Below are 21057 nucleotides of genomic sequence, written 5' to 3'. Positions count from 1 at the left end.
GATGTGAAACAAGTGTTAAAATTATATCAACTGAAGGAGCAATCTTATTTGAGTTACCTAGAATATACTGAATATTACTTATATTTGGTGGAGAGGTTATGAGAATGTAGGAATGTAGAGACTGTAGCAAGACGTTGCAAATATCTAAACAGTGAAGATGATAAATTGTTGTGGTTTTTTTTTTAAGCTTTATTAATTTTTCAAGGCTAACATAAAGTGCAGAAAATTATACATATATTAATCATCAGAATCAGCACTTACAATCAATCAACAATACAAAATAAATTGTCCCCCTTCCCGTTCCAGTACATTCAATCAAGGAACAACTAAGAGGTATTTCCCCCCTGCCCACCCTCCCACTCTTCCCTGGATGTGTGTATAATTTTAAAAGAAATTAAGGTAAAAGATAACTATACCAAAGTAATAAAAGACTCCAAACTAACCTGAATAAATTATTATGCCCCAACATGTCTGCGTTCATTTTCTTATACTTGTAACAAACATAAATTTGCCCACCAAAATGTAACACTAAGCCAAGCACAATTTTTCCAATTTTGAGTCACCATTTGCATGTCAATCCCGGCCATAATAACAAAAAGCCGGCATTTATAAATTGTAATTAAGGGGTTTAAATCAGTGTTTTTCAACCTTTTTTGGGCAAAGGCACACTTGTTTCATGAAAAAAATCACGAGGCACACCACCATTAGAAAATGTTAAAAAATTTAACTCTGTGCCTATATTGACTATATATAAAGTAATTCTCTTGAATAGGAATCAAATAAACACAAAGAAAGTATTTTATAATGCTGCCACCGCCACTGGGGAATAGGCTGCCACTGCCGCCATCGGGAACAGGCCGGCACCGAGTTCTCCCTGCTTCTCTTCCCTGCGGGGCCGACCAACTCTCGCCACCCGTCGTCAATTCTAACGTCGGAGAGGACGTTCTAGGCCAGCCAGGCAGCGATTGGCTGGCCCAGAACGTCCTCTCCGACGTCAGAATTGATGCGAGTGGCGAGAGTTGGCCGGCCCCATAGGGAAAAGCAGGGAGAACTTGGCGCCGGCCTGTTCCCGATGGCGGCGGTGGCACTCAAGTGGCTAAAGAGCCGCAGTTTGCCGGCCTAGGGACAACACTGGAGGGTGGCCAGCTGTGCACCCCCTTGGGACGTAAACCCGGGGTGGAGCAGACTGCCCCCCCTCCCCACCCTGGTATGCCACTATCTGTACCTCACTCCCTCCCTATGACCAAAAAGTCTCCTTTCTTCTATTCCCCGTGTACACAACCATCTCTTTCCCTCCCTTCCTCTCTCCAAAGTCCATGCCTTCTGTGTCCAAACACTCATTCCCTCCCCCACCTCAGCATCTCTTTCCCTCCCTTCCTCTCTCCCAAGTCCATTTCTTCTGTGTCCAAAAACGCATTCCCTCCCCCACCTCAGCATCTCTTTCCCTCCCTTCCTCTCTCCCAAGTCCATTTCTTCTGTGTCCAAAAACGCATTCCCTCCCCCACCTCAGCATCTCTTTCCCTCCCTTCCTCTCTCCCAAGTCCATGCCTTCTGTGTCCAAAAACCCATTCCCTCCCCCACCTCAGCATCTCTTTCCCTCCCTTCCTCTCTCCCAAGTTCATGCCTTATGTCCAAAACGCACTCCCTCCCCCCTTTTGTGTTCCGTGTTTGCCTCCCAGCCCATCTTTGCAACTTTCTCAGCAAAACGAAGCTCAAGCCGCGAGGCTTGTCTTCTGCTTCCTGCCTGCCCTGCCGCGCACAAATAGCCGAACGGAAGTATTCTCCGACGTCAGCGCTGACGTCGGAGGGCAGGCTTTGCTTAAGCCCTCCCTCCGACGTCAGCGCTGATATCGGGGAACGCTTGCGATCGGCTATATGTTAGCTGCAGGGCAGGCAGGAACAAAAGACGAGCCTCGCGGCTCGAGATGTATTGAACTCCGCGGGTCCCCCGTCCAGCTCTCTCCTGTCCATGTGGAGCGGACCGCCCCTCTCCCTAGACTGGTGGTACTGCCCTGATGGCGGCCCTGACCGTACGGCACACCAGGCAACATCTCGCGGCACACTAGTGTGCCGCGGAACAGCGGTTGAAAAACACTGGTTTAAATGAAATAATTTATTTACTATTACAGGTACTCGTCAACTTACGACCGTAATTGGCTCTGACTGACAGGTCGTAAGTTGAGCAGGACGTAAGTCGGCCTATGTTAAATTAAGGCAAGAATATTATATTGGGTAATGATATTTTAATCATTGTAATCATCTTAAAGCAATCTGTTAACAACATTTTCTTTTTTTCTAAGTCAAACTACAGTACAACTGTGGAAAAACTTACAAAAATAAGAAATACAGTACAGTACATTTAATTCCTGGCACCACTGGTGCTTGGCTGCGGTTTGTTGATATCTTCTTCATCAGGCGAGGCTGCAGACGGGGTAATGAGTAGAGTTGCTCTTTTCTTAAACATAGTGAGCTTCGTCTGAATTATTTGCTTTTTTCCCTCTTCATAAATTTTGCAATAAGGACAAAATGTGTTACGTGCCATCTGTTCAATCCTCACAAATAGGCGAGGAGTTTACTCAGTAGAGATAAACCTTCCGACAATCCCTTTGTGAACATCATTGTGGCGCCTCATCCTCTTGGTCTCTCTCTAATTCTCTTATTTTTTCTTCCGCCACTCTTTCTTCTTCTAATTCTATCAGCTCTTCATTCGTAAGTTCCTCTGATTCCCGGTCTAGCAACTCCTCAATCATCTTCCATGTCACATTCCAATGAAAGGTCTTTTGACAGTTTCACTATTTCTTCACAAACCTCATCAAGTTCTTGTTCACTGTTAAATCCAGCAAAGGTATTCACATAGCACACTTCTTCCATACACCATTCATACACTTTTCCGTAACCGAGTTCCATGCAGTAGCAAGATTCTTTATACACTTAAGAATATTATATTGTTTCCAATAGTCATGTAGTGATAGTTCAGAGTCGGCAAGCTATGGCTTGGGCGAAAGTGGTTCTGAGATAGTTTGCCTTCAAAGTAGCAATTGCCCCTTGGTTGAATAAGTGGTGTAGTGTTTGGGGGCAAAAATAACACTTTCATATTGGGATAGAGATCAACTAAGTGATGTGGATATCCAAGCGCATTATCGAGCAACAGTAAAATTTTGAAGGGAATTCTTCTCTCCAAACAGTACTCATGCACTTGAGGAATAAAACAATTACTGTACCAATCCTCAAATAAAGCCTGGTTCATCCAGGCATTACGGCTTGATCTATAATAAACTGGCAAAGTGTGCTTGTTCACATTTTTAAATGCATGTGGATTTTCAGAATGGTAAACAATAAGTGCTTCAGTCTGAACCCCTTGATATTCCCTCCAAGCAGTAGAGTGAGTCTATCCTTGTGTGCTTTAAATCCTGGCATGCTTTTGGCTTCTTTGCGGATGTATGTGTGTCCTGGCATCCGCTTCCAATATAACCCCGTTTCATCCACATTAAAAATTTGCTCTGCGAGATAACCCTCAACCTTAATTATTTCTTCTAAACTATCAACAAATTTATTAGCTCCTTCCTCATCCGCACTTGCTGCTTCACCAGTCACCCGAACATTATGCAACTGGAATCTATTCTTAAACCTCTTAAACTTTGTTTCCCCTCCAGTTAGAGGATGTAAACTTAAGACATCAACACCTTTTCTCACATCAGGCAGCATTATGGGGTAAAGATCTAGAACAATTGCTTACGCCGACTTCTTATGGGGAATTTAGGAAATGCCTAAAAAGCATATCTTTTCCTGAAGTATCTAGGCAGCTGACCCGTACAATTCTTACTCCACAATAACTGATAATCACTAACTTTTAACTCTGTTAAGTCCACTCAATTTGTACTATCTTTTAATCATTGTAAACCACATAGAACTTCAGTCCTGCGGTATATAAACTGTTATTATTATTAAACCAACCAATACTTGCCATAAATTCTTGACTGTAGTTTTCTCCGGCACGTTCCCTTAAAGTCCCAAACAGACTTCTAGCCTTCGACTGTACTGTAAAGAGTCTTAAGTGTCTGCTTTTGAATCTGATCTTCTATCCAAATGTTTAACAATTTCTCCATTTCATAGATGGGACCGGTACTTTGCTTTGTAATCACAGTTGGCCGCAAAGGTGCAGAATCTTTCACAGTTTCACAAATTCTATTTTTGTCCTTTATAATAGTTGACACAGTGGAGAGTGATAACTTTATATCGCATGCGATCACATTCACTTTCTTTCCTCTTTCTTACTATTTTATTATCATCATTTTGTGTCTAGATCTATGGCCTTTCTTTCCTTTTTGGAAGGCTGAGGAATGGACAAAGACAATGTCCTCTTGGTAGTCATGTTAATGATATAAAATCACCAAACAACAAGATACAAACTCACGTGGGGCAACACCCCTGCGTATGTTATTACGCTGCGTAGTGAGACTTGGGAGAGCAGAAGACAAGTCATAAAGTTGAACAGTCATAACTTGTATAGGTCGTAAGTCGATGAGTACCTGTATATATATATATATATATATATATATATATATATATATATATATATATATATATATATATATACACAGGTACTCACTGACTTACGACCTATACAAGTTATGAAAGCTCACTGTGTACAACAGTGGGCTCATAATATTGGCGAGCCCAGCAAAGAACACTTATTGAAAAGTTTTATTGGGGGGGGGGGGGGTTAGAAAAGGGGGTTGATGATTGGGTAAGTGTGGGCAGTAGGTGAGGAAATTTAAAGTTGTGATTGGTGGAATTTGGAATGTGGAAAGAGGATTAGAATGTGAGTAATTGGTGGAATTTGGGCGGGAGAAGTGAGGTGTTGGTGGAGGGAGGTTGGGTGGTTGAGGGAGGGTGGATGTGAGGAGGGCAGGCGTCTGTGAAAAGAAAATAAAAAGTTGGAAGGGATTGGGTATTTAAAGTTAATTTTAGTTGTTGCGGTCGGTTGGTATTTGTGATTAGGGCAGGAGGTGAGTTTGTGCGGTGCGGTGCTTCCTTTACCTTTTCAGTAGATTGAGGTCGTCGTCGCGCTGGTCCTGTGAGGTGAATTATTGCTTCCTTACAGGCGAGTTTGCATTGGAGCCATTTTGTTTTGTGTAGGCCAGTGCGGTGAAGTGGCTGGCGCTTTGCGGTCTTTTAAGCGCGGCCACGGCAGCGCTTTTGGTTCAGGTGCAGTCAGCGGTCTGGCGTCAGTGCGAGGGAGCGCCTTCGCGCCTTTGTTGCCTGAGGGTGAAGGGGCCTTTCTTCGGGTCCAGTTTCCTGTGTGGCTGGCTGTGAGAGCTGCCTGCATCGGGAGTTCCGTTTTGCCCGGTCGCTGGAGGACACCTTTGGTCTGGTGAGTGGCTGGATTCTTTTCTTGACTTGGTGAGGCAGTTCCTGCTTTTGGAGTTTGTTCTGTTTATGTGTTTTGTGCTTCTAGCTGGTGTCTGATTACTCTCAGATACTAGATTGTTTTTCTCTGAGTTTAGTGGCTGCTTTATTGCTAGGGGTGGTTGGGGAACCGGTGGTTATGGCTCCTAAGAAGAAGGGTCCTAACAAACAGACTGTGAGGCAAGAAAAGAGTGCCCCTGGTGCTAAGCGGGCCTCTAAGAAGGCGACTCCATTGGCAAGGGTATCAGCTAGTGCGGGGGTGCAGGGGCGGAGAGTGGTGTCAAGCGGCCCTGGTCCTAGTGGCGGTGTGCTGAAGCGCCGGTCGACTCCAGTTCAGGTGGCAGGTGCTGTGCGCTCTGTGCCTGAAGTTTCCACAGAGGCAGTGGAGAGTGCGGCCCCTGGCACTTCACAATCGCAAGCTGCTTCAGCTTCGGCAGTGGTTCCTGCTGGTGAGTTTTCTCGCTGTGTGTCTGATTTATTGGGTATGGTGTCTGGGAGTGGGGAGGGACGACCTGAAGGGTTGGTGGATGGGGCGGGGGGTAGCTCGGGTGGTTCGGGGTTAAAGTCTTTGGGTAAACTGCTGCGGAATAAAAAATTTTTGCACCGTCTTCAGCATGTGGTGAAACATTTGGATAGGGAGAGGAGGTCTAGGAGATCCGGAATGGTAGATCCCATGAAGGTTTGGGAATCCTCTGATTCTTGGGACTCCTCCCGTTCTCCATCATCCTCTTCGGATGTAGTGCCGGTTGGAACAGCTGGGAGATTTGGTGTTGATTTGGCTATGCCTTCCGGCGGGGTTGCTCAGTTTTCTCGCTCAGGGCATACTTTATGTGAGATTGCTCCTTTAGATGGGCAGCTGTCGCAGAAATGGAAGCGAAAGATTTTAAAAATGAAATATGTTGATGTATTTGCCTTATTGGAGCATGAGCAGGAAGGTATAGATAAGAAGAAGAGTGATGACAGTAGAGATGCCGGAACGAAAAAGAGAAGTCGTGTCTCACGGACTATTTTTAATTGGTTATTAGGTTTTCATGTTTATTCTAGTGTGTTAGGCGATGCGAAACCTGGTTTATATCCGGGCTTACTTCGTTATGCTGACTTAATTTTGCGGGCTTACAGGACCTATGGTGGGTGGGCCTGGTTAAATTATGATGAGCATTTTAGGCGTAGCCTTGCACAGGACAAGTCTGAAGCTTGGGGTTATAGGGATGTTGATTTGTGGTTGACAGAAATGACTTCTGTTAGACCGGCGTTTTTTCGGGGAGTACCCTCCTCAGGAGGCTCTGTGCCCTTGGGGAGGGGTAGTTTTGGGGTAGCAGGAGTGGGTAGAGCTGGAGCAGGTAGTGGGGGACCGGGTTTGCCTGGGTGGACAGGTGGGCAGCGAGGTGGGGTCTTGGGGTCTGCGTGTTTCCATTTCAATTCCGGTTGGTGTGACCGCGTTGGATGTAGATTCCGACATTTGTGCAGTCAGTGCACAGGCCCCCATCCCGCTCTTTGGTGCCCGGGCGCCTGGGCTAAAGGGACGACAGGAGGATCAGCTTGGTCCGTTGCCCCAGGTGTGTCTGGTCAAGGCTCCGTCCCCCGTTAATTTGCAGCAACTTTCGGGTTGGTTGGATACTTATCCGAATCGGGTAGATGCAGGCATGCTGTTTCACGGTTTTGCGGAAGGGTTCCCTATACCTTTTGATGGTCCTTTGTTGTTACACCGCTATGTTAATTCCCCTTCAGTTTCCCAGTATGCAGCCATTGTGCGGGACAAATTGGGCAAAGAAATTAAGTTGGGCAGAATTGCGGGGCCTTTCCGGTCTCCTCCTTTTGAGAATATGGTATTGTCTCCATTGGGTGTCATTCCAAAGAAGGAGCCCGGGAAGTTCCGTTTAATTCATAATTTATCTTTTCCGTTGGGTCACAGCGTGAATTCTTTTATTGATTCCCGTTTTTGTTCTGTACAGTATGCTTCCTTTGATTGTGCATTGGACATGTTGCGGCGTCTGGGTCCTGGTGCGTTAATGGCAAAGGCTGATATTGAATTGGCTTTTTGTTTACTGCCGGTTCATCCTTCTTCCTTCCCTTTATTAGGTTTTCAATTTGAACAGCAATTTTACTTTGATAGATGTATGCCCATGGGCTGTTCAGTGTCCTGTGCCTATTTTGAGGCTTTCTCTACGTTTCTGCATTGGGCAACTGAGCAGAATTCTGGGTCGCCTGCTATAGTACATTATTTGGACGATTTTTTGTTTGGAGGAAGAGCGGGTTCTGATCAGTGAATACTTTTCGCTGCCTGATGCAGTTGTTTGGGGTTCCTTTAGCGGAAGAAAAATCTGAAGGGCCTTGCTCGGTTTTGGTTTTTTTGGGCATCGAGTTAGATTCTATGCGTATGGAATCGCGTTTGCCTGCAGATAAAGTGCAGGCATTGCGCATGGAAATTGATAGGGCTCTTCAGAAGCGAAAATTGACCCTCACAGAGGTGCAGTCTTTGGTGGGGCGTTTACATTTTGCCTCTCGGGTTATTCCGATGGGTCGTGTATTTGCTCGTCGTCTGGCCTTTTTGACGAAAGGGGTCCAAAAAAAGTACTATAGGATTCGATTGTCTCGTGCGGTCCATGAGGATTTACTGATTTGGAAAACCTTTTTGATGACATTTAATGATGTCCGGGTGTGGCCTCAGCCGGTGGTGTCAGCTGCGGATTTGCAGTTATTTACAGATGCAGCTGGTGGGTCAGGTTTTGGAATTTATTTTCATGGGGACCTGGTGTGCGGAGGCATGGCCAGAGCGATGGCGCACCCGGGGTTGGTGTGCTAATGTGGCCTTCTTAGAGCTCTTTCCGGTTTGGGTGGCCTTGCAATTGTTTGGTCACAGTTTGATGAATAGAAGAGTTCTTTTGAGTTCTGATAATTCGGCAGTGGTGGAGGCTGTAAATAAGCAAAGTGCACATTGTCCTCTTTTGTGGGTCCGTTTTCATGCCTTGGCCCCGGGAGCGGACGCTGGACCAACAGTGATGCCTGAGGAGTTGTGGCAGCATTTCCTGGTATCTTCACGACTTTGTTGACGGATTCATTAGCTTCCACTACCTGGAGAGTCTACAGTGCAGGATTGCAGCGTTTTGAGTACTTCTTACAGTATTTTTTGGTCCTAGGGGTTCCAGTGATTGATGAGTCCTGCATTATTGACTTCATATTATTTGCTCATTCAATGGGTTGGTCTGTGGGTGCCCTCAATCAAGCCTTAGCTGGAGTGGCTTTTCTTTGTAAGTTACGAGGGTGGATCGATCCTACTGCTTCCTTTTTAGTTAAAAAGCTTCGAGTGGGTTATGTTAAAGGGTCTGCTCAAACCCGTCCGCCTGTGTTACGGTTGCCTATTTTGCCTGAGCATTTGGTGGCTATGGGAGCTGCTTTGCAGGGGATTTGTGTGTCTCCTTTTGAAGTGCTTTTTCGTTTGGCTTTTTCGGAGCACTTCGTATTAGTGAGTTGGTTGCTCCTTCCAAGCGGGCATTAGGTAGGACGGGGATTTTGGGGTCTGATGTGGTGTTGTCTGCATCGGAATTGCGTTGTTGCATACGGCGCTCTAAGACAGACCCTTTGGGAAAGGGCAGTTGGTTGAGGTTGCATACTTCAGCTCTATTTTCAGAATGTCCAGTGGCTTTGGCTCATATGTATGCGCCGCTTCGGCCTGTCCAGGGTCTGTATTGGTTAGTACATGCTGATAGGGCCCCATTAACTCGATTCCAATTTTCTGCAGTTTTTAAGAAAGCTTTGGTTAGCTTGGGTTTGGACTCTACACTTTTTGGTACCCATTCTTTCAGAATTGGGGCAGCAACTTTTGCAGCACATAAAGGGGGATCCCCTGATCTTATTCGAAGAATTGGGCATTGGGCTTCTAATAGATATTTGGGTTATGTTCGTCCAATGTCTTCATGATTGTGCTGTCAATTTCTTTCTTTGTTTTCTGTTTAGTTTCCATCCGGAATTTGCCAGTTGATATTTGTATCTGGCTGTGTGGGCATTCTTTCCTGTTCTGGGCACAAAAGCATGCAGCTGAATCCAGATGGGGGTTGAATCTTGGCCTGGCTGGTCTTGGTATCGACATTCACTGGATGGGACAGCGAGGAATGCGCTGGAATCAACTTTTGCCTACATTGTTAGGAGGGTGCACGTTTTTCCTATCCTGATTTAATTTTGATACATTTGGGTGGAAATGATTTATGTTATGGGTGTTGATTTAATTAACCAGATGAAGAGGGATTTTATCCATATCTTCTCACAATTTCCTTTAACTCGTATAGTATGGTCCAAGATTATCCCTCGTTTGGTATGGAAGGATGCTCGCTCTGAGAGAGGGATTGAGCGTCTGCGGCGTCGTGTGAATGTGGATGTGGCTAGATGGGTTGGATGTATGGGGGGTATGATTTTGAGTCATGATTTGTTGACTGCGGATTGTCCTGGTCTCTATCGCCCTGATGGAGTCCACTTATCTGATATAGGGTTAGACATTTTCTTAAGCACAGTTCAGGATTTGTTAGAATCTTTATACCAGGCTTGATTTGGCCGCAGTTCGGTGCTTTGAGTGGGGAGCGGTGACAAGCGTTTGCTGTCACCGCTTTGGCGGAAATGGGAAAGGGATCCTGCCAGGCGGCCAGGGAAGTGGGAAGAATAAGTAGTGATTATAATGTTGTAGACTGTGTGCGGCACCGCCACAGACAGATGCGAGGCCGGGCGACACCGCAGGTCTTGCTATTGGGTTTATTTGAATTGAATGTAAGATATGAGAATTTGGGGGGCAGAGCAGCTAGGTCGTGACCGACTAGCTGTTGGGGAAAGGAAACTAAAGGCCGCCAAGGAAGAGAGGGATAAAAGTGGATGTACATTGTTTGTTGTTTAAATGAATTAATAAAGCTGCGGCCAAATTTTCTGCCAACAAGTGTTTGTAGTTTTATTTAGTAATTTTGTGGAGTTATTTGCATGGTGCGTGTCCAAATGTATGCAGGGGTGTTGCCCCACGTGAGTTTGTGTGTGTGTATATATATATATATATACATATATACATATATACATATACACACACATATACACACACACACACAGGTACTCATCGACTTACGACCTATACAAGTTATGACTGTTCAACTTTATATATATATATATATATATGTAATATTTTGATATAATTTTATCTCCCATTTCCCTTTCTCCTCCCGGATTCATGTTAGTCTCATTTAGTCCTTTTACTTGCCCTTCCATTTTTATCTAGAGATATTTTTTTCTTTTAGTTTTATATACTATTAATCTTATTGTAAACCATTTAGATATTTTGTGATAGTGATAGACGGTATATCAAGTATTTAATAAACTTGGAATTTAACCTCTCTCCCCTAATCAGTCAACACTGCCCACATCAGAATTTATGCCAAAGAGGTCCCGTGCCTAGTATTATTTAGAATCAGTCAATATGTGAAAAACACCCACAGTAGCCAGAGAGATAGATACCAGATCAGTGCCAGTTTCTACTGATATACAATGACCGATAAAGTTATCTATTCTAGAGATAGCACAAACACGTTGACATTTCATATTACACTTACTTTGGCAGGCTGAAAGTATAATGGCAGATTGTGGACGTAACATCTTCAGTACAGCTGGTATCTCTTCACACAAGAACATACATTCAATCCGAAGTCTATAACTAATGGACCAGAAGATTAAAAAAAAACAAAAAACCACAAAACTGTAAAACACTGTTCATAAAAATACCAAGATCCTTCTGTATCAGCTATAAAGTCTCTCTGCCCACTCATGTAGAGTGGCCAGTGAGGCATAGTGGTTAAAGCTACAGCTTCAGCACCTCGAGGTTGTGGATTCAAACCCATGCTGCTCTTTGTGACCCTGGGAAAGTCACTTAATCCCCCCATTGCCCCAGGTACATTAGATAGATTGCGACACCAGGACAGACAGGCTTTGAGTACCTGAATAAATTCATGTAAATTCATTCTGAGCTCCCCTGGGAGAATGGTATAAAACACTGAACAAATAAATTTAAAAAAAAAAACAACAAACCAACAACAACAAAAAACATACATGAGAGAAAAGTAAACTTTAGATCCCATATAGCTTACCCATCTCTCTGCACCAAGCTACTGTAAATGTGCCCCTTTAATAAAGTGTGTTAAGCACAGAGGCCCTGATTCTGCAAAGTGCATCCTGATTGTAGGCAGCTGTAGGCGTCCTACAGCTGTCTAATCAGCCAATCGGGAGGCACATTTTCTTAAAAAAAAAAAATGCTCCCCAGGCAGGCCGCCTATATTGAAGGCGCCTCCGGGAGTCTAGGAAGGCCCACAAGCCCATTTAAGCTCGCCTAAGGCTAGGCTCATGAAAAGGCTAAATAAGATTACTTTATGGCTACAATTATCTTTACAAGAGAACATGGTACTTTAAGCAGTCGTTACCATCTAAGAAAAAAAAGTCACTGGTGGATTCACTATGTCATTGTTACTAAGTTATTAGTTGTTGGCGAGATGGTTAAAATATATACGTTCTTATACCTGCAGGAAAAACTAAATTGAAAATGGAGCTCCTATCTGAAGAGTCCTAGGACACAGTGGCAAAATTTATCTGCGACTTTTCCGAGTGGCTTTAGCCACATCTGGAAATATCCATATTCGATGCCTTCAAAATCTTTGCTTCCTATTTTTGTAATAAAGCATCAACACATTATCTCTATTCCCAATATAAACTTTAGAATTAGTGTAAAAGGAAGGTACAATACATCTTTCAGCTGGAAGTTGTTATACCCAAGCTATTGTCATAGGTATGAATCATCCAGCTGTCACATCTGCAGCACAAGAATCTTCACTACAAACAGAAACCCCCTCCTCTCCAGTCTCTGCACCAGTAAAACACCAAAAAGAAAAAAGAGGGTGGGGGGTGTCTTGTGCTATCCTTTTAGGTATGCTTATACTCCGTTAGGCTTAAGAGAAATCCCCCACCACACAGTATAGGAGCCCCAGAGCACTAGGGAAGAAAAAACAACTTTAATCACCCAGACAATTAGCTCTCCCTGCAGTACTTTGGCTCAACCTTTTATTCTGGCATCCGTGTACAAGTGAGAGTTCACAATCCTTGACAAATTCAACTCCCCACCCCTCTGGCTCTTTTCCCTTTCCCTCTTTCCAGGCCAACAGAAAGAACAGTTTGTGGTTCACTTCACTGGCAGTGAACTTTCTTCAAAACAAAGTTAATACAACCGTGGTACTCAGTCCAAGTTCCTCCTGCCAAAATTATTTAGGCAGCAGCCACTCATGCACTGTTTGTACCTTCCACATTGGCCTGCACATACTGCCACAAACAAACAAAAAAACAACAAAAAACAAACTTAAAAGCAGTGCAAAAGTGGAACAAAAAGCTACAAGAAGAAAACATTTAACTATTTAGTTCAAGCTTTACCAGCTTCTTCTGGGTCACTTCTAACAGCTCCACAGAGTGTTTGTCTCCTCCAACTCCATGGGTTCCTCCCTTCCCATCCCCCAGGGTTTAGCCTGCCCCTTTGTTTCCTCTTCATTGGTCATTCATGATCTCCATCCCTGTTCTGGGGCCAAATCTTCCTCTGAGTGATATTTCTAAGACTGGGGATGCTGGCTGCTTCCCTCCTGGGACTTATTTAAGGTCTGTTGGGGAATCTACCCAAGGCATCCATACATTATCTTTTGATAAGTCTATTCCAATTGAACAATTCATGTCACAATCTTTGCCGATCAAGGCATATAAAAAAAACCCCAAACAAACCCTTGTCCATAACTGTTAAGATATTCAACTGATGTTTTCCAAACTTCCATCAAATATTTTTAAAGCATTGCTTCTGCAGTTACACATGCCTTCCTAAGAAAATTAATAAAAGCACAAATGCTTAATCTATCATGTATTTTCCAATTTCATTTGTACTGATACAATTCTCTTTACCAGTATTTCTTCAAGAGACTGAAATTTAGCAGATTTTAATTCCAGTAACAAATGATTTCCTTGATCTCATTCTTACTGCTTTTTCAGTTACAGCTCTAGATGGATCAACCTGTCAAAGCTCAAGGTTAACAAAGCAATGGGGCCGGACAACCTGCACCCCAGGGTGCTTAGGGAGCTGGGTGATGTCTTGGTGGAGCCACTGTCCGCACTCTTCAACCTCTCCCTTAGTACAGGCAGCGTCCCGTTGGACTGGAGGACAGCTAACGTCATTCCACTCCACAAGAAAGGCTCAAAGATGGAGACAGCAAACTACAGACCAGTGAGTCTAACATTGATAGTGAGCAAACTAATGGAAACTCTAATCAAACACCAATTGGATAAGATCCTGGATGAAGAGAATCTACGGGATCCCCGACAACATGGATTTACTAAGGGGAGATCATGCCAATCCAACCTGATCAGCTTCTTTGATTGGGTGACAGAGTAGCTGGATATTGGGGAGTCCCTGTACATCGTGTACCTGGACTTTAGCAAAGCATTCGATAGCGTACCACACCGCAGGTTGCTGAGCAAGATGAGTTCTATAGGATTAGGTGACACATTGACGCAATGGGTTGGGAACTGGCTTGGAGGTAGGCTTCAAAGGGTAGGGGTGAACGGCACCCCCTCCGAAATGACGGAGGTGATCAATGGAGTGCCACAGGGCTCAGTCTTGGGCCCGATCCTATTCAACATCTTTATAAGGGACTTGGCAGAAGGGCTTCGAGGTAAAATAACATTATTCGCCGATGACGCCAAACTAAGTAATGTAGTGGGCAAATGCACAACAGACGAAAATTCAATGCCCGACAACATGATGCACGACCTACTCCTACTGGAGCGCTGGTCCAGGACATGGCAACTCAACTTCAATGCAAAAAAATGCAAAGTTATGCACCTGGGCAGCCAAAATCCATGCAAGTCTTATACCCTTAATGGCGAGATCCTAGCAAAAACGGTAGCAGAACGAGACTTGGAGGTAATCGTCAGTGAGGACATGAAGTCTGCCAATCAAGTGGAGCAGGCTTCGTCCAAGGCAAGACAAATCATGGGTTGCATACGAAGGGGTTTCGTCAGCCGTAAGGCGGAAGTCATTATGCCATTGTATAGATCCATGGTGAGGCCCCACCTGGAATACTGTGTGCAATTTTGGAGGCCACATTATCGCAAGGATGTGCTGAGACTGGAGTCGGTGCAGAGAATGGCCACCCGGATGGTCTCAGGACTCAAGGATCTTCCATACGAAGAACAGCTTGACAAATTACAGCTATACTCGCTCGAGGAGCGCAGAGAGAGGGGAGACATGATCAAGACGTTCAAGTATCTTATGGGCCGCATCGAGGCGGAGGAAGATATCTTCTTTTTCAAGGGTCCCACGACAACAAGAGGGCATCCGTGGAAAATCAGGGGCAGGAAACTGCGAGGTGACACCAGGAAATTCTTTTTCACTGAAAGAGTGGTTGATCGCTGGAATAGTCTTCCACTACAGATGATTGAGGCCAGCAGCGTGCCTGATTTTAAGGCCAAATGGGATCGGCACATGGAATCTATTCACAGGGCAAAGGTAGGGGAGGGACATTAGGATGGGCAGACTAGATGGGCCGTGGCCCTTATCTGCCGTCTGTTTCTATGTTTATAGTTTGAAATTTACTGGATAAATACTTTGCCCAAATTATCTATCGACAGCCAAAGAGTTTCAAATGTCATCACTTCGGGCTTTTCTATAGCAAACAAAAAGAGCATTGAGCTGAAGAATCTACATGTATTTTTGGTACTAACAAATATTTCCAGACGACTTAAAAGGCCCCCTCATCCAAAAGGTGATTCTTCTCTCGGGCAAATTCAGAGGAGATACTGAAGACCCAGGCACCTGCAGTGGTGTAATAAGCCTTATATGCATGCATGAGAATAATAAATAAAACTGTCTCCCTATTAAATACTGTAAGTGGGAAAGTAGAGGGAAAACATGAATAAACCCATTATTTTTACAAAGAAAATGAGCTGTGTATTTCTGGAGTACTTGGAACAGTTTGAATTGAGTGAAAGGAAGGCCGCCATAGATTGTTGTATAGTAGTTCAGCCATTAAAGTGAAGAAAGTGTGTAAGGCTGTATGTAAGAAGTTATAGTCCAGAACAGGATGAACAAAACAAAGAAGGCAAAGTGCTATGAAACAGAGTCTAGTTACTTCAGAAATTTTTAGTGAAAGACAATTGTTTAGTCAAACCAGACTCCTAAACAGCAAAAAGATATAGAGTGGATAGGAAGATTAAAGAGGGTTCAGGGAAAGGTTAGGCTGGGGTAGAGAACTAGAAACCCAAGAGGTCATTGTCTTTTCTAGGTTCAATTTTTACTTGTTCTTGGTGAGCCAATTAACCAGGGCAGAGAGAATCTTGAAGAAGTTAATGTTGAGAGGAGACACAGAAAATATCAATAAGATGTCATCTGTATACATGAAAAATTTAATACTGAATGATTGAATATGAGTTGCTAATGGACTGATGAAAGATAACGAAACAATGGAGAGAGAATTGAGCCTTGGGGGGACACCGCATGTGAGGGGATAAGAAGATGAAGTTGTGGAAATAAAAATAGACAAACCGGTTATTCCGATGTTGGATAAGCAAGATAGAAGATGAGAATGATCCACAAGATCATAAGCTGCAAAGATGTCCATAGATACACTAACCCCATCTTCTACGAAACTGTGCTAGCAGTTTCTAGTGTGGGGAGCCATGATGAATAGCTCGCGCTGCTCCTGACACTCAGAGTTCCTATGAGTGTCGGGAGCAGTGCAGGCCATTCAGCGTGGCTCTCTGCACTACAAACTGCTAGCGCAGGTTCATAGAAGAGGGGGTAAGTGTTATACTGTCCTTATCCAAAGTTCTATGAATATCATTCTGAAGATTAGTGATAATGGTCTCTGTACTATGACTCTGGCAAAAGCTGAACTAATGAGAATGGGAATAGAGTCTTTTCAGCATAGTTAAGTAATTGATGGTAGATAATTTATCCAGATGTCTTAACTCTAACCCTGGTTTTCCCCTCCGTGTCATTCCCCCCCAAACCTCTTCTCATCCCCAGTTATTCTTTCTCTTCAAAGCCTCTAGCATGTCAACTGCTTCCCAAATTGTATATTTACTGGAATTGCACTTTCTCCAATTTGTACAGCTCCCAAATTGTAAATCTACTGGAATCGCCCAGTCATCTTATCTGTATCCTAAACCCTAAATTGTAATTCTCCAATCTTCTTGTAATTCTCCTGGAAATGTCCTGCTGTTTTCTTTTGTAATCCGCCCAGAACTGCAAGGTACGGGCGGAATAGAAGTCATTAATGTAATGTAATGTAGTAACCATTACCTATGATTAAAAAGCACAGATTAGAGATGGGACATAAATTAAGAGGATTTGATGGATCAAGGGTTGCTCTAGGCTTTTTTCCAAAGGGTAAGATCTAAGTCTATAGACATACAGAGAAAATAGTAGAGGTTCTAGACTTAAAAAAAACAAACCAAGTAAACTGTGCTCAGATGGGGGATTATGTCATGGATGGGAACATCTGGAAGCAGTAGGAAAGCAGTGGGGAAAACTGAAAGGAGTTATTGTAAGGGCAACAAACTATTTTGTAAGGAAAGTAAGTAAAAGTAAGAAGAAAAGAAGGCCTAGAGTTAGGAGTGGTACTGGAGGACTAGAGAAGGGTGAATGTGGTCCCCCTCTGCAAAAAAATGGAAATAAGGAAAAAGAAGGGAATTACAGTAAGTCTGACTTCTGTGGTAAGTAAATTAACAGAAACACCTTTAGAACAGAGAATAGTGACATTTCTGGGGATTAAAGGACACAAGACAACATGGATTCACTAGAGGAAGGTCTTTGTCAGACAAATTTGATCAATTTCTTTGACTGGGTGACTAGAGAATTGGATAGAGGGAGTGCGCTAGATGTGGTGTATTTAGATTTTAGTAAAGCCTTTGACAGTGTTCCACACAGGCATCTAATAAATAAACCGAGTGCCCGCAGGATGGACTCCATTTAACCCTACCCTCTTGTTTTCTATTTGATAACCAATTCCTAATCCACAACTGAACTTTGTCACCTAATTGCCAGTGCTCGTGTCTCTTATTTTCTTCATTTGGCCTTTATCTGCCATCATGTTTTTATAGCAAGGGCTAGGACCAAGCAGCCTCGCTGAGATTTCAGGCGGAATATGCTAAAGGATCAAGATGTAGTGGGCATTGAGAAAAGAAAAGTATTTGTGGCAAGTAGAGAAGAATTAGACCAGGAAGCGGAAAAGGCGAGGAGGTGGGGCGTTTAATGGTTGAAGGAGCCCCTAAAAGCCCAATCCAGACAAATCCTATATCAATATAGGGTCAGATATTTAAAGAATTTATGCTCATTTATATTAAATATATAAGGGTTTCTGCACTTTAATATGGTTGGGTTGGGAGAAGTTGTAGAATGTCATGTGGCTAGTCAGTCAGTCAAAACATGGCGATTATTTATTTAAAAATTTATAGCCCACCTATCCTGCAATTCTAGATGGGTAGTAACAACAAAACATGCATAATAAAATAACACTCGATTAAATGACAATAAAAATTATACATACATCATCAAAAGAACTACTGCAATCAAAACAACTAAAAACTGAAGAAAAAAAAAACCCACACACAGAGGCAGAGAACATGTCAAATGTAAAATTAAAACCACAGTTCACGAAAGGAACACTTGTTTAAACAGCCTAGTTTTTAACATCTTCCTAAACTGCAAAATCCCTGACAGACTTCTCAACTCTATGGGCAACTCGTTCTAGTACAATACCCCTTGTATCATCAACATAGCCCTCTGTTGCCCTGAGAGTCTCACCACAATCAAAGATGGCACATCCAGATACAACTTGTCCATGGATCGTAATACTTGTAATGGCTGATAGAACTATAGCAACAGAGTGTGAAGTATCAAAGGCCCAACATCCTTCAAAAGCTTGAGAATCAGGCACAAGATGTTAAATTTAATCCGTACACTAATGGGCAACCAGTGCAAATCTCGTAAAATGGGTGTAACCTGATCAAAACTCAAGGCTTGCACAATTATGCCAAAAACAAAGTGATATAATTTGCTTTTGAGATAATAAATAGCATTTAAAAATAACAGTGTGGACATTTTTTGAAGATCCATCTAATATAAATATCAACTCCAGTATAAACCACCAAAGCAGCAAAAGTTATGTTCCTAAACTTACTCCTTAGCCCCTTTGAGAATATACTAAGGTTGAGGGCCTACATATATGCTCTAATATTTCACTACATTCCTAATTTAGGAACATACAAAGTACATGGCAACTAGAGTAGATTTAGGGCAGGGAAAAAATATTAGGAGCTTAACATTGTGTTTCTGGAATTAGGAAGATCCTGGATTCTTTACAAGGTTCCAGCAGTTGGTAAAGGAGCCCATGAGGGATTTGGTCATACTGGACTTAGTGCTTACAAACGGGGAAAGTGTTTCTGATGTTATACTGGGGGGGGGGAGGGTGATTATCTAGCATCCACTGATTACTGCATGTTATGATATAATATTAAGAAGGGTATAGAGAGGGCTCATTGAAAAGCAAAAGGTTCTAAACTTTTTTTTTTTAAAACCTAAACTTTGTTCAGATGGGGGTGATGTCAAGGATAGGATGAAGTTAAGAGGTGATAGGCTCTGGAGCAATCTAAGGTAGTACTTTTCAGAAAGGGTGGTAGATGCGTGGAACAATCTGCCAGAAAAAGTGGTAGAGATAGAAACTCTCTGATTTCAAGAAGGCATGGGATAGGCACCTGGGATCTCCTTAGAGGAAGAGATTATTGTTTAATGCGGATGGGCAGACTAGACGGGCCATTTGGCCTTTATCTGCCATCATGTTTCTATGAATTATTGTCTGGATGGGAACGTCTGAAGGAGTGGAATTGTGGTGGGCAAAACTGAAAGGAGCAATTGTAAGGGTGACAAACCTTTTTGTGAGGCAAGTAAGTAAAAGTAAGAGGAAAAGAAGGCCGCTTTGGTTTTCAAAAGTAATAGCTGAAAAGGTAAGGAATAAGAGGTAGCTTTCATAAACTACAAAATATCACAGAAAGAGAAGACAGGCAAAAATATCTGGAAAAGTTGAGAGGCTGGTCGTGTAGTCAAGAAAGCAAAGATGCAAATGGAAGAAAAATTGCCGACACGGTGAAACGGGGAGACAAGACATTTTTTTAGATATTAGTGATAAGAAGAAGTGCAAGTGTGTCATTGTGAGACTCAAAGGTAAAGGGGAGAAATATGTAGAAGCTGATAAATATAATAATTTTTCTTGTATACCGCCCCATCAACAGTTCTAGGCGGTTCACAAAATAAAACTGAAACTTGTCAGCAGAAAACACAATTTCAAAACACACTACTTCATACAACCATCAATACAGCATTAATTAAAATACAATTTCAATGCATTACTATCGGTTAAAACATAAATTAAAAATTGAAATATAAAAACACCATCGTAGATATTAAGAGAATCAACATTCATGTTTATCAAATAAGTAAGTTTTTAGTAATTTCCTAAATGTAAAGTAAGAATAGGCTTGAGCAATCAATGAGCTCATCCAGGAGTTCATTCTCCCTGCCTGATACTCCAATGTCCTGTCCAAAAAAACCTTGTAACGACAGGCCCTTGGGGTAGGGAAGATAAACATACCTGAATTTCTGGTACATTTTGTTGAATATGACAATTTCAAGTAAGATACCAAATAAGAGGGTAATAATCCCAAAAGTGCCTTATAACAAATACACCCAAACATAAAAAACACTGGCTGAATTGCTTATCAAATATTTCTGTTCTGTGTTCATGGCTGAAGCGCTGGAAGCGGGACTACAGAAGACAAACATGAATAGGGATGGAGGAGTAATAAACCCTGATCGATTTTCAGAGGGTTGTGCTCATGAGGAGCAAGCCAAAATAAAGGTAGATAAAGCAATGGGGTTGGATGGTGTACATTTGAGTGTGCTGAAGGAACTTAGGTAAGTTCTGGTGGCTCCGCTGACGGACCTTTTCAATGAGTATCTAGAGTCGGGAATGGTACCGAAAGACTAGAGAAGGGCGGATGTAGTCCCTCTCCACAAAAGTGGAAGTAAGGAAGAAGAGAATTGCAGGTTGGTAAGTCTGAATTCTGTGGTAAGCAAATTCATGGAAACGCATTTAAAACAGAGAATAGTGAAGTTTATAGAATCCTGGGTATTACAGGACTGGAGGCAACATGGATTCACTAGAGGTACGTAGTTCTTGTCAAGCAAATCTGATTAATTTCTTTGACTGGGTGACCAGAGAATTGGATAGAGGGTGTGTGCTACATGTGGTGTATTTAGATTTTAGCAAAGCCTTTGACGGTGTTCCACACAGACATCTAATAAATAAACTGAGTGCCTTCGTGGTGGATCCCAAAGTGATGGGCTGGGTCAAGAACTGGTTGAGTGGAAGGCGACAGAGGGTAGTGATCAATGGAGATCGCTCTGAGGAAAGGGATGTTACCAGTGGTGTGCCTCAAGGTTCTGTTCTTGGGCCTGTTCTTTTTAACTTTTTTATAAGAGATATTGCTGAAGGGCTCTCGGGTATGGATTTGCCTCTTTGCAGATGATACCAAAATCTGCAATAG

At 42.9% G+C, this 21057-nt stretch overlaps 1 protein-coding gene across 8 annotated transcripts in view; it reads right to left on the bottom strand.

The window, feature by feature from the left end:
- LOC117359572 (inverted formin-2-like) overlaps positions 1–21057 on the bottom strand; it is a 99117-nt gene that overhangs the window by 42865 nt on the left and 35195 nt on the right. For all 8 annotated transcript variants that reach the window (XR_004539265.1, XR_004539266.1, XM_033942574.1 and 5 more), the window contains one exon: positions 10989–11089. Coding sequence is in view for 6 of the 8 variants with exons in the window: in XM_033942574.1 (XP_033798465.1) it covers positions 10989–11089 (101 nt within the window). In the remaining 2 variants the exon portion in view is untranslated. The remainder of the gene's footprint in view (positions 1–10988; positions 11090–21057) is intronic.

Source organism: Geotrypetes seraphini, chromosome 4 (genome assembly GCF_902459505.1).
Source record: "Geotrypetes seraphini chromosome 4, aGeoSer1.1, whole genome shotgun sequence".
Lineage (NCBI taxonomy): Eukaryota > Metazoa > Chordata > Amphibia > Gymnophiona > Dermophiidae > Geotrypetes > Geotrypetes seraphini.
The sequence above is the reverse complement of the archived record's forward strand: the minus strand, read 5'-3'. Positions and strand labels throughout refer to the sequence as shown.